The 14,329-nt window shown below is 41.5% G+C and overlaps 1 protein-coding gene across 3 annotated transcripts in view; it reads right to left on the bottom strand.

Moving 5' to 3' along the window:
• Positions 1–14,329, bottom strand: part of MRTFA (myocardin related transcription factor A) — a 103,241-nt gene that overhangs the window by 50,112 nt on the left and 38,800 nt on the right. For 2 of the 3 annotated variants that reach the window (XM_043881643.1, XM_043881644.1), the window contains exon 1: positions 11,170–11,731. The exons of the other annotated variant lie outside the window; for it this stretch is intronic. In XM_043881643.1, the coding sequence (XP_043737578.1) occupies positions 11,170–11,377 (208 nt within the window). In that variant the 5' untranslated portion in view covers positions 11,378–11,731. Of the gene's footprint in view, positions 1–11,169; positions 11,732–14,329 lie in introns of those variants that run through there. 3 annotated transcript variants of the gene reach the window in all.

Genomic DNA, 14,329 nt, shown 5'->3' with positions numbered 1-14,329 from the left:
AAGTGAAAAGTGAAAGTGAAGTTGCTCAGTTGTGTTCAATTCTTAGCAACCCCATGGACTGCAGCCTACCAGGCTCCTCCGTCCATGGGATTTTCTAGGTGAGAGTACTGGAGTGGAGTGCCATCGCCTTCTCCTTGTAGGTGCTACCGGAGTACAAAGGTGATACTACCCAACACTGGAAGTCACAGAGAAAGAGAAACAAGAGCCTTTCTACGTGAGGTAGGACAAGTGAGCCTATTTGGGCCTTAAGAATATTTCATCCTCACGATTAGCTTGGACTGATGTTTCAAGTAATTTTCTGATATCATTCCCCAAAAGTAGCGTTCCTGTAGGCCCCTATTTACTGTAGGCTCTTATAAGTCTTTCCTGATAGACGCTACAAAGATGTAAAAGCAAGGGGGAGGTCTCTGTGTCCCTCACTCTTCTCCCCTGCCTCTCCTGCTTCCTGGTTCTCAATTTCTGCCCTGTCCTACAGCATCCCTGGAATGTTTTCTTCTCCTGCTCCTTATACAGAATTTCTCAAGCTTTCTAGACTGTTTCATGATTTTCTTCCTTCAACTTGGAAAATCAGCCTGAACAGTTAGCATAGTGTGAGTGAAATTGCTCAGTCCTGTCCGACTCTTTGTGACCCCATGGACTGTAGCATACAAGGCTCCTCCATCCATGGGCTTTTCCAGGCAAGGGTACTGGGGTGGGTTGCCATTTCCTTCTCCAGAGGATCTTCCCGACCCAGGGATTGAACCCAGGTCTCCCACATTGCCGGCAGATGCTTTACCGTCTGAGCCACCAGGGAAGCCTAGCATAGTGTACATGGCACTAAAAATGTATTTCTGGCCTATGCTTTTAATGTAAACAATAGTATTTTAAAGAGTACTAACCTTTAAGGGTAGACCCAAAACACGGAAGAATGGGAAGGCAGGGGTTCCAGTCCTGGCTCCGCTGCTACCTAATCAAGTCACTTGATTTCTTGTAGCCTGAATTTTTCTCACTATAAAAGTTTGGTAAAATAACTCCTGCCCTTTGAAGCTCCAAAAAACCTCATATATGTGAAAAGTGCTTTGTAAAACTGTGTCACAGACTATAAATGTCTCACTAGAGGTCTTTACATCAGACAGCTTTTCTCTTGGAGAGGAGCGAGACCTGCTAGTAGTGTAACCTGGTACCATACCCTCAAAGAGAAGCTCTGTTCTGCAGAGTAAAAGGCCTTATATAAAAACCTCCTTGTTTAAAATCACATCCCAAGTTGTGTGGGGAAGGGGGAGAGGGAAGAGGAGGGGAGAACTGCTTCCTTCTGGAAGGCTTCTAGAAGGCAGTTCTGGGACACACAGTGAGTGAAGAAGCACGCTCTGTTCCCAGACTCCAGACAACCTGGTATGCATAAAGAGTGAGAGACAGAGAAAGGCAGAAGAATCAGCACTCATTAATAAAATTAAATGTACAGTAAGTGTTCAAAGCACGCTCCTGAAATTCTGAGCTGTCAATACCAAAACAGTGGCTAACAGACCCAGAAGGGTCCCTTTATTTGTTGCCAAAGAAGGACCTGCTAAAACTCAGATCTGGAGTAAACTCAAAAAAAAGGAGAAAGCAGAGGTGAGAGAAGGAAAAGTTGATTCTGTCTGAGATCCTACTGATCCACCACCTAAAAATCATACGGCCAAATGCACTGCAGTATCCTAGACTGGATCTTGGAACAGAAAAAGATGATGAGTGGGAAAACAAATGAGATCTAAATAAAGCTTGGAGTTTACTTAGTAGTGTAACCAATGTTAATCTTAGTTTTGACAAATGTACCACAGGTATGCAAGATGCTAACATTTGGGGCAGCCAGTGAATGGTATACGAGAGCTTCCTGTTCTATCTGTGCAACCTTTTTAATAAGTGTAAAATTATTCCAAAACAAAAAGTTTATTTTAAAAACCCATGACTTTGACTCTCCTTTCAGAAAGATATATGAGTCAATTATGAAAACATAACAAGAGTCAGGTTTTTCAAACTGAAGTGCTACCGTGTGCTGGACAGAAAGAAATTACTAATTCCTATAAATGATTAGTTATAACAAATAATAGTCTAATAAATTCAAATTATAAAATGACTTGTGGCATAAGCAAATACAATAAACAATAATGTAACATTGAAGACTTGAAGATAGGAATACCTAATCTTTAAAAATTACACATACCAAAATCACTATTTTATTGATATACTCATTCAACCCTTTCAAAATCCCACAAATGTCTCTCTCATCTCTCTAAACAGTGTGTAAATATGAGTTAAATTATCTCTCAAATAATCTGCTTTAGAAATCAGAAATAATATTATCAAAATAAGTATCTTCTGTTTAATCTGAATACCAGCAGAGAGACAGGCAGTGATGAGGTATTTTCCTGGGTTGGTAAATCTGGTAATTCACAAAAGATAAGCTTATGAAAATTTAACTTCAACTACTTTAGTATGAAAAATAAAAGGGCTCTGTATTGTGTAATAATACTTATAATAATGGTGAAAGCACGCATGCATCATCTTATTTAATTCTTGAAACAAAGCTACGTGGAAGATGTTATAATTACACTATTTGTAGATGAGGAAATTGAACCTTAGGGAAATTAAGCAATCACCCAAGGTCACAGGGTAGGTAAAGGGTAGACAGCAGAAACTGGAACCCAGCTCTATCTCAAGCGACAACCTGAGCTCATATCCACTATTATATATTGTGCTTCTCTTCTTCCACAAAACACACCAGTTCCAAGCTTTTAAAAATGACACTGTATTAATAGTGTTACCTGCATGGTGTGACTGGAAAAAAACGATCCATATTCTTATGAACCCGGGGAAAGTCCAGGTGATTTCAGCTAATAGCATATGGCATTTCAGAACTCCAGAATTGAAAAGGCTCCCTCTATTCAAATTCCAACAGAAACAGAGACTATAGATAACAGTGATCACTTGTAAAGATCATTCAAAGGGGCTCCTCCCAGAGATGGGAGGCACTCTGGTAGGATCCCAGAGATCTCCACAGGCCCACTTTCCACTTGGAGCTCAAATGTGGGAACATCCATGCTGAACAGGCAGAGAGCATCTGCTTCCTGGTACAATTACCTCTCTGCAACCTGCCAAGGGTTCTTTCCTGGTACTAGGGAGATTCTGGGTTGATTCATTCATTCATTAATCAAACTAATATTTATCATGCACCTACTATACGCTAGGCATTGTGTCAGGTGATATAGCAGTAATATGGACAGATGGCATCCCTGCCCTCACACAGTATATGTTCTACTGTGGAAAACATAGTAAATAAGTTATATAACTTATGGTGGTATGTTACATGAAGAAAAATACAGTCGAGTAAGAGGAAAGAGAGAGAGGTTGGGTGGTCATCTTATACTGAGTTCATAGGCAAGGCCCTTCTGAGGAGACAGATGCAGAAATCTAGATAATATGAGAAACCATGAAAAGATCTGGAGAAAAGAGTATTCCAGGCAACAAAAATAGCAAATGCAAAGGCACCAAAGTTAGAAAAGACTTGTCTTGGGAAAGAAACTGAGACTTAAATGAATTGAACACGCTGAACTTTACTATGCAGTCACTGAGCTGGATACCCTACTACAGGGACTCATTCAACCTCGGCAGCTACTTAAGGTATATACTGCCTCTATTTTATAGATGAAGAAGAAAAGGTTCAAAGAGGTTAATTACTGTTTGCACAGCTAGTAAGAGGTAGAGCCAGAGTTCAAACACAGGTTGGTCTGATCCCAAAGTCTGTGCTTTTTCTATTACATCATATTTAATGCCAGAGTCATAGCAAAAATACTAATAATTATACATAAGTAAGCAAATAAACTCCCACGTCCTCAAAAACCTGAGGCTCACCATTTCATTTTGGGTGGTTGCTCATCATACTCCTGAAGTGATCTTTTCTAACTGCAGCAGACAGATTGCAAACTGCCAGCCACTTCAATGTCATCAGTCTCTCCCCGGAGGATCTACAAGGCAGTGCTCAAACCACCCATCACAGAAGACCTGAGAATAACGTGTACTTGCGCTACATGTCTCAAAGGATGGACATAAATTGGGACTGTGCATCCTTTAGACTGGCAGGGCCATCTGAATACGCCCTTCCAGCATTAAAGGTGCCAGGAACAGCACTTGTCCTGGCACGTTAGTTCTGCACGTTCACCCAGAAAACATGGGCCTCTTCCAATCTCACTTGCTATTTCCCTGCCACATGACTGGTGGGGGCTTCCCAGGTGGCTCGGTGGTAGGGAACCTGCGTATAATGCAGGAGATGCAGGAGACGTGGATTTGATCCCTGGGTCGGGAAGATTCCCCTGGAGGAGACGGATATGGCAACCCACTCCAGTATTCTTGCCTGGAGAATCCCATGGACAGAGGAGCCTGGCGGGCTGCAGTCCACGGGGTCACAAAGAGTCAGACATGGATGAAGCAACTGAGCCTGCACGCACCGTGTAACTGGTGCTGCCATTCTGCACCCAACTTTGCTGTGGGCAGGTGACAGGTGGACAGATTCAAAATTTGGAACACGGTAGTCATTCCACAGCAAGCCAGAAGTGACCCAAAAGAGTTTTCTCTTAAAACTACATTAGAGCATTTATTCCTTCTGTATCTTTATAATATGGATTTGAAAACACGCAACATGGTAGGATAATCATAACTGAGATAAAGGAGGCCGTCAATCTTAAGGGAAATCAACCCTGGATACTCACTGGAAGGACTGATGCTGAAGCTGAAGCTCCAGTATTTTGGTCACCTGATGCAAATACCCAACTCACTGGAAAAGTCCCTGATGCAGGGAAGACTGAGAGCAGGAGAAGAGGGCATCAGAGGATGAGGTGGCTGGATGGCGTCACGGATGCAATGGACATGAAGCTGGGTGAACTTTGGGAGGTGGTGAGGGGCAGGCAGGCCCCTCGTGGCGCGCTGTGGTCCCTGGGGTCACAAAGAGTGGCACACAACTGGGCAACTGAACAACAGCAGCAAAACTCTCCTCTGCAGAAGAACGAGCCCCATAAAATTAAACTTCATGTAGTGTATGAGGTGTGAAAGCTACAACTCTATCAGCAAAAACTGCTGGAAGAGTCAAAATTCTCAAGATTAGAAAAGCCAGTCTATTCAATCCTACAGTAGCCCATCTAACTACTGTAGGATTTTCCCACGCCCCATCCCCCCAGGTTTACTTAGTAAAGACATCACAAAAGTAAATGTGTAAAGTAACTCTAAGGGCGGTCAGGTTGTTAGGAGAACTGCAACTCTGTATTTCCTGAAGTTTCTGTGGTCAGGTTTGCAAGTGGAACATTTCATTACTGCAGGTTTTACACAGAATTTTACGAAACAAACCTGCATTAAGTTAAAGCAGAACTGAAATCAATGCCTTCTGGCCACTTCAGGAATGATTTCTCTCTGTTTTCCCATCACAGAAACCTCCTTTTAATTTAGATGTTTGGCTCTTCAACATACACCATGGATCAGAGGGGACAGTGTAGCTCCAAAGCTAAAATGGAAGTAGAATGCAAAGAGACCAACCGATTACCCAGTGACCACACACCGCACCTTCTAGCATGATTCTGAGTGACGCAGAGGGTGCCACGCCTTTTAGCAAAATGCTTATTTTTAAATTATCCCGGATACCAGCTTATAGCTTCCTTCCTCCTGCACTTTCAAATCATCCCAGTATTAATAACACCCCTCCCTAAGAAGTCTCCTTGTAGTTGTTTCAGAAAAGTGCATCCGACGTGTTTCACACACCATGTGATACACAAGCAAGACCCCTTGTGTCTCTGGCTCTTCTGGTTCTCTGGGGCAGGAAAGCAACCAGAACTACACAACAGCTGGGGATCATTAAACTGACAGAAATAGCTTCGGAGACTCCACTGGTGACTGACTGGGGGGAGGAGAGGCTCAGTATCAGATTAAAGCAAATCAAAAGGGCAACAGGAAAAGGGCGGGGGGAGGGGGTAAGGTGAAGCCCAAGTTGTGTATCACACCCGAATTTCCTTTACACAGTCCAAGGGATGCACCAACGCAAAATAAAGGGACGAGTGACTGCAGCCTCACTTGAACCCCACCTATTCTCAGATGAAAGGTTTAGTCAAACCTAAAAATGCAGGTCAATGACGACAGGCTGGGGGAGGGCTAGGGGGGAGCTGCAGCATCACAAAGGCTAACCTGGGTCACCCCCAGTCTGGAGGAATCACAAGAGGATGTGAGGCAGTTCTGGGGCTGTGCAGACAATGAAAATCAACTCCATGATGGAGCAGGGGCAAGGGAATGAGTGTATGTGCCAACCCCTAGGTGGACTCGGAGACCAAACCAAGTCCCAGGGCGTCCCCTCAACCGGGAAGGACCAGACACTGGATGAAATGCAGGCCCTCAGGCTGTCTACTTCCAGAGCAGAGCCACACCTCCAACACTAGCTTTGGAGCCTGGCAGGCCTCTGGAGGTCGGTGCAGGAATGTGCCATCTGCCTGGCCCCATGCCCGAGTGTGCTCAGCACATATCTGAATGCCCCAGAAGGGCTTTCATTAGGTGGCCCCACGGGAGTGGGCTTGCATATCCTGATCTATACCTCAAAGTCTGGTTAGTCCCAGGATCCTGGGGTAGCTTCTCCAGCCCCCCACTTGCTAGACTGTCACTTTACATCACCAAGGCCTCTCTCACCAAGACATGCTCTTTGTAACTAATCTTACAGGACTGCAGTTTCAGACAGTTTCCCCCACCTGCAAGCCTGAACAGGAAATGATTCGATTGCAGATATTAGGACTGCAACTCTCTTTGGCAAGAGTGTTTAGTAACTGTGAGATTGCGTGAACTTCAGCTGAACATTTTATTTGATGCAGCTAATGATTTACTAGAGAAGGCTCCAGGTTGATGGCTGTTCTCAGCAAAAAGCAACCACTACCCTACTTCAAGAATGGACTGCTCCTTTTCTAACCCATAAACCTTGTAAGAACATATCCTAATGCATATTTCCAAAACCTGGTTTTCTATAATGAGTTAAAAAAAAAAAAAAAAAAACCTCAGAATAGTTGACTCATTCTGAATATTTTAAGTATTAAGAAGGGTAGAAGATACACAAAGATAAATCCATTACAGAGGAGACTGAGAAAGAATCTGAACTATATGTATACATAGTTTACACACACACATCACATATAGTTAATTTTAAGGCTTGTGGTTGCTACTGTTTAGTTGCTAAGTCCTGTCTGACTCTTGTGACCCCATGGATTAGAGCCTGCCAGGCTCCTCTGTTCATGGGATTTCCCAGAGAAGAATACCGGAATGGGTTGCTATTTTTTTTTCTCCAGGGGATCTTCCCCAGCCAGGGATTGAACTCATGTCTCCTGCATTGGCAGGAGGATTCTTTACAGCTGAGCCACCCGGGAAGCCCAATTTTAAAGCTGCATAACATCAAAGGACAGGATATATTTTAACCAAACTATTGTGACAATAATCACTTCTCAGTGTATGCATTCTAGGTGGGAGTAATTGCATCAATATTTCTCTCAGCCACCTTTAACAGAGTAAATGCTTTACCTAAAATGTAAAAAATTAACGTCATAAATATAATCAATCACTTACTATGTACATATCATGGTAAAAGGTAGGAATTAAGAAGGAAAATAACCCAATACATTTATATAATACTTACAAAGCTACTTTCACACATACAATCTTATGAGTTAGGACAGCAGATATTATACTCACTACACAATGAAAGAAACTGGTCTGCCAATCTTAGAGTCATTTAGCCAAGCTCCTCACTGGCAAGAGCAAACCAAGAACTTCAGGGTCTTGACTACTGGCTCAGTGTCGAGCTCTAGCTGTCTACCATTAAAAGGCTTCTGCCCTCAAGGAAGTAATCTCTGACACCCAATGCCATGGCTAGTGTTTCTTAGATATACTAAGTTGCTTTCCAGTAAGAATCTCACCAGTCTCCTGTTCCAACATCATTGTTGTTGTTGTTTAGTCACTAAGTCATATTCAACTCTTTGGTGACCCCATGGACTATAGCCCACCAGGCTCCTCAGTTCTCCCAGGCAAGAATACTGGAGTGGGTTGCCATTTCCTTCTCCAGGGGCTCTTCCTGACCTCATATTTTGAATCTAATTCAAGACAATTATGTGAAAAGGTTATTAATATCACCGACAATTAAAGATGTGAGTTCCTTCTGAAGGCTATAATCATTAATATGAGATTGAATAAAACTGAATTAGGACAGTGCTCAAAATCTATCACTTTGGGACAAACACTGTATTTTGTTTATGGGCATGATACTGCCCTCTACTGCACAATAACCTTAACAGACTCAGCTAATGCATATCAACCACCTTCTATGAATAAATACTGGGCTTCCCAGGTGGCTCAGTGGCACAGAATCTGCCTGCCAATGCAGGAGACACAGGTCCAATGAAGATCCCCTGGAGTAGGAAATGGCAACCCACTCCAGTATTCTTGCCTGGAAAATTCCATGGACAGAGAAGCCTGGTGTGCAACAGATCATGGGGTCACAAAGAATTAGACACGACTGCACAAATACATATGCATATAAATACACTTTGCTAAGCATTTTGAAGGGGAAGAAAAGAGAAAAGGCTAAAGCTTATCACATATGTACAATCACAGCAACCATATAAGGCCCCCCAAGGAATATATAAATATAATAGAGAAGACAGGAAATGTAAAACAAAATCTCTGTAATCAAACACAGTGTTATAAGTGCTTTAAGTGATTGCAGATAATAAATCACTTGAGTACAAAAAGAATTAGGTAAGCTTCACCGGGGCAGTAGCATGCACACCATTGTTGAAGGACCACAAAAAAACTGAAGATAAACAGCATGAACCAAGACCTGGCCTAGGAAATACTGTAAGGGTAAACACATAATCAATACACTGCAGTTTAGCTTGAACATTAAATCTGTTAAAAGGAGTGGTAGAAGGTAGCTAGAAAGCAGGCTAAGGTCAGAATGGGAAGGGTCTAGAACCGTGCTATCCAATATGGTAGCTACTTGCCACATACGCTATCTAAAAGTAAATAAAATTAAAAATTCGTTTTCTGAGTCACTCCAACCACATTTCAAGTCTCCATAGCTATGTGTGTCTGGTGGTTACCGCAGAGGACAGAACAGCAATAGTACCGGGCAGCACTGCAACAGAAGGTTGTATTAAACTACAAAGCATCAATCTTTCAAGGCTGATCAACCCTTCAAGCTCACTCCTCCCCCAAAATGCAGATCTGATCCTTGCCCAAGTCTGTTAATAGAGAAAACCACAGGTCCTAACGACATAAAAGGTAAATAAAAAAGGTTGGTCTCTATCCTTCTAGGCATTTCCAACTGTCAGCAAAGCAATGAGAAAAGTGTTACACATGGCCTTCTATAAACAATTATCTCTAAAAACATGTGCCAGCTTTTAGAATCTACTTTTTTATTAGGAAAAAGAAAAGACAATTAAGAAACTATGAAAGAAGAAAAAATATTATCGAAGATTTATCTATAATAATAAAGCACAAGAGTAGGAAGCTATTTCCACTGAGTTTGAGTATTTAAGAGAAGATCTTTACTCTTCAGACACCTGCTTCACCTCAAAAGAAGTAACATCAAGCATCTTTTCTATCTAATGCACAGCCTATTTCTTTTCTGCAGTTTATAAAATGATAATATTAAAAAAAACAATGTTTATATATATTTGTAGAAAGTAAAATATGAGTCTACTCGAGATCAGGAAGACATACAGAATTCTAAATACAAGGTTCTAAACGTGGTTTCTAGCCAGAAAAACATACAGTCAATTGCTTAGGACAGTTGTCTAAAACTACCATTCTGACTCTACTTATGAAGAGAACTCTGTATTTCTATTTCCTACATACTCCTGCATTTAAAGATATTCTTAATGATCAGACTGGGAATCTAAAACACCACAGTCCCCTGGAATATAAAAAGTCAACAGAGCCGTACAAAGCCTTCAGTCCTGAGTCACACTGCCTCTGCCTCTGTCTTCCCACTAATGTTGCCATGGTGTTCCCTTGACATGAGTCCAGAACACATCTAGATATTCAAAGAAAAATCAACTGCCTCTCAACCAATTTTTTAAAGTATTCTCTTTGCAAACTGGGCACCAATAAACACTCATGTCCTCTTCAATGAACTCATTCATTGTGATGCCACATGCTCAAGTCTTCCTGTCAAATGTTAGTAAAGTCCCAAAGAGATCTCAAAAGTTCAAAAGATATATCCAAGTTTTTAGAGAAGCAGAATTTATGTGACCAATACTAGAGATAGTATTTAAGTTCTGATAATGGATAACAGAAGGTTTCCAAGCTAGGACAGGGTGTATGTTAATAATTATTTTCCATCCACATTTGACAGAAATCAGATCAAGTCTGTATCCTCCTTTTTTTCATAACCCAGAAACCCTCTGAAAGATTTTTTTTTCAGCAGTTTCAGTATTTTTTTTTTTCCCCAGAACTCTAAGAGATGGTCTCAAGGAAAACTCCTTATGGGTGTTCCCTTATAAATAGTTTCCTGCTATCTTCCATAGACTTGGATATGATTCTAATTCTGCAATTACTAAAAAGACTGTAAGCCTAGTTCAAACTGTTCACCCTAAACAAAACTAACATGCAATATAAATAAAAAGCCTTTCAAATGTTATTTTATTTTAAATTATGGTGTTTTAGTGTTACAAGCTCTTAGAGGTTATCTATCTGCTTTCAGCACTTAACAGAAGAAACTGAAGTCATCATCAACAGCTCCTATTGATTAGTATAGTACTCATGGCCAGTGTATGTTTTACTAATAAAAACACTGTGTTTGATCTACACACATGGGAAGAATCCCACCTTACTAAAGAAAAGACTTTTCTTCCTTCTTCCATAATCTCAATTTGATACATGAGCTCTGCACAGGTGGAAGGAAAGGAGTAATAAAGTGAAACATCCTAAACACTGTCCCATCAAGTCATGAAATACACCCTACAGGTCCCTGCTCAATCTATCTGCTAAGTGCTCAATAAGCGTCAATAAAAACCATCCAAAGTCAAAGCGTGGATGGCTACAGAGAAACAGGGAGGGGATAAAAAAAAAAAAAAAGCAGTAAACAGAGGAGAAGACAAAAAAAAAAAAACATGCAAATCCCCAAGGGACAAATATGCCAACCTTCCCGTAAACTGTGATAAGGGGCCAGGCACATGGCTGAGCGGCTGTCCTTCCCCGGCTTCAGGACAATCCATGGGAGCGGCAGGATCCTGCAGGTGGGCTGATAAATCCCGGCCCTCTCCTCCAGCACGCTAGGGGAGAGGTGAGACTCCAAAGGCCAGTGTTGCAACAAACTCATCCTCCTGCCCTCGCTCTTTAAAGAGGCCATTTATTATGTGCAGTAGATCTGATTAGCATGGCTCTTTTAGTTAAAGTGGGTACTTCATTTCTGCAGCCCTCGGGGCTGCAAGAACAGCCAGATCCCAAGTTTACTTAGGGAGTGTGGCATTAAAGGCAGTGACAGCAGAAGGTCAGAATCAGTAAGTCTCCTGGAAAACATTTCTTCCTGTCAGCACTGGGCCTCGACACAGACACCTCCCTCCTCTGCCCAAATGCCAAAAAGCAGCACTGGGATGATTTCGACGTGTAGAGCTGGAAGACAGGAGGGTTCCCTGAGAGAAAAAGCTCGTAGCAACCAACCAACCTCATTCACCCAAAATAGTAAACAGTTGGTTTCTCTGCTCAGAACCAAAAGGCTTCTGCCAGACAAGCAGCATCACATGACCGAGTTCTCTCTTCTCTCCTCCGCCTCCCTCCTTTCTTGTGCAAAGTCGGCACCAAAGTGGAACAAGGAGCTATAATACTATTTTATTTCACTTGACATTTGCTTTTAAAATGTTTATAGATGAAAGATATCAAGTTGGGAGGAGGGGAAGATACTAAGAGAAAAACTCAGAAAGAATTTACTTTGAAACAAGCCATATCACAACACTAAGAAGGGAACCACAAACAGTGGTAAAGGTGCCCAATGAATCAATGAATGAGTGAAGAGACACATTTCTTAGCAAAGTATTTTGCTGATAAGATCTCTAAAAAAAGATATAGCTCAAGACATACTTGACTGGTTCATTTAGAAAGAATATAAAGGCTCTTAAGAAGCTGACTGAGGTCAGAGACTGTGCTTTGCGACAACAGTGGCAGCCCCGAATCCGAGATCCACACTCTAACCTCGTCGGCCTCAACTTTTCTCACCACTTGATTTTACTCCTTAGATGTCACAGTCCCATCATGCAAGTCACTGAGGAGGCAACTGGGGCAACTACACTAACAGAGTGAGCTGAAAAACCTACCCAGCTCATTACAGCAGCAGCTGCCACCATGATACTCCCTGGCATTTCCACCTGAAGCAGGTGGTGGTGAAAGGCTGGCGGCACAGCTGGTGCCCGATGTGGCACCATATTCCTGTCCTCACAAGGTTCATAAGCACTTGAAAGCTGTGTAAGGCATAAAGGGTAGAGACACAGAAGCAAAAGCCTCCACACACAGCAACGTTTAATAATCAACTGCATCACCAACACATGCAGAGCCCCCACTCCAGGGACCAACCGGAGGGCTCTGAGTAGACTCACTCATCCGTGTCCACCCCCTTGCATGGCAAGGATGATCAATAAACATTTGTAAAATGGAAAGGAAAGAAAATGGGAAATGAAAAAGAAAAAATATCAGAAATCCTTAATTTAAGCAACACCTTTTTCCAACAGGACTACACAAAGAGAATTATTTGGCTAATGAAAAAGTCAAAGTGTTAAGTTGCTCAATCGTGTCTGACTCTTTGCGACCCCATGGACTGTAGCCCGCATCAGAATACAACTACTACTGATGAAATAATTTGCTGGCAAGGATGGGGAGCAACTGGGACTTTCAGACACTGGGTAGAATGCAAATGATAATGCCACTTTGGAAAGTTAAAACTTATACAACCCAGGAATCTCATTCCTGAGTATTTAAACAAAGGGAAATGAAAACACATGACCACATAAAGAGCTGTACGTGAATATTTAGAGCAGTTTTATTTTATTGCCAAAAACTAGAGGGAAAACAATCGAAATGTCCTTTAACTTGTGAACAAAATAAAAACTGTGGTATATCCATACAATGAAATATTATTCAGTGATTTAAAAAAAATCCCTGAACTACTAGCATAGACAACAGTATATATGAGCCTGAAAAGCACTATGCTAAGTGAAAGAAGACAAACACAAAGGGCAACATATTAAATGATCACACATTTATATGAAATTCAAGAAAAGGCAAAACTATAAGGGCAGAAATAAGATCAGGGGTTGCCAGAAGTTGGGAGTACAAAGAGGCACAACGGAACTTTTTGATGGAAATAGTCTATCTCTTGGTTGTGGTTGTTGCTTGCCTTTTACCAAGATGTACTAAACCGTACTCCTAGAAAGGATGACCGTTACTGTATGTATACTGATCTCAATTTTTTTTTAGAGCAGATTATGAAATAATATGCATATAGGCAGAACGGAATCGTAGTTAAGAATATAAGAGTTAAGAACATAAGCTCTAGAGCTAGACTGCCTGGGTTTAAATCTTGTCTCTCTCTACCACTTACCAGCTGTATGACCTTGAGATAACATCTCTATACCTTCATTTCCTCATCTGGAAAATGGGGTAACAGTATTCATCCCACAGGGGTGCTATCATAAATGATGTAATACCTACAAAGCACTTATGACAGTGCCTGTTTTAAACATGAGATTCAGTAAACGCAAGCTGCTGTCATCACACAGTCACAGAACACACAGATAAACATGCCTGGATGGTGGTGCGAGTAGGATGTTTCTATTTTCTTCTTTTCCCTTTTGTTTATCTGTATCTTCTAAATTTTCTACATTAAATAACCACTGCCTTTATAATAAGCAAAAAAAATCCTTTAAAAAAAAATGAAAGAAAGGACACTGGGCTATAACTCGGGAGCTCTGTTTTTTAGCTGTGCAGCTAATTAGTAATTACTTAGTTGTAGGACTGCAGGGCGTCATCCTCATCTCTAAATGCGAGGGGCTAGAGCTGACAGGTTCCATCTCTAAAATGGAATGGTTCTATAAGATGTATGGTGGAACTGTGCAAGCTACACCATTTATTTATTTTTCATTCCATATTTACTGTCTGCCTACCATGAAGCAGGTACCATGACACAGACATAAAAACATTCTATTCACTCCCCTCATGGAGCTTACAATGCAGGCTGTTCAAAGAAACAGACAGACGTGTACCCAATTATACAATCATCAGCTTGACAAGTGCTCTGACAGGAACATAAAGA

Source organism: Cervus elaphus, chromosome 22 (assembly GCF_910594005.1).
Source record: "Cervus elaphus chromosome 22, mCerEla1.1, whole genome shotgun sequence".
Lineage (NCBI taxonomy): Eukaryota > Metazoa > Chordata > Mammalia > Artiodactyla > Cervidae > Cervus > Cervus elaphus.
This window is presented reverse-complemented; position numbering and strand designations above follow the sequence as displayed.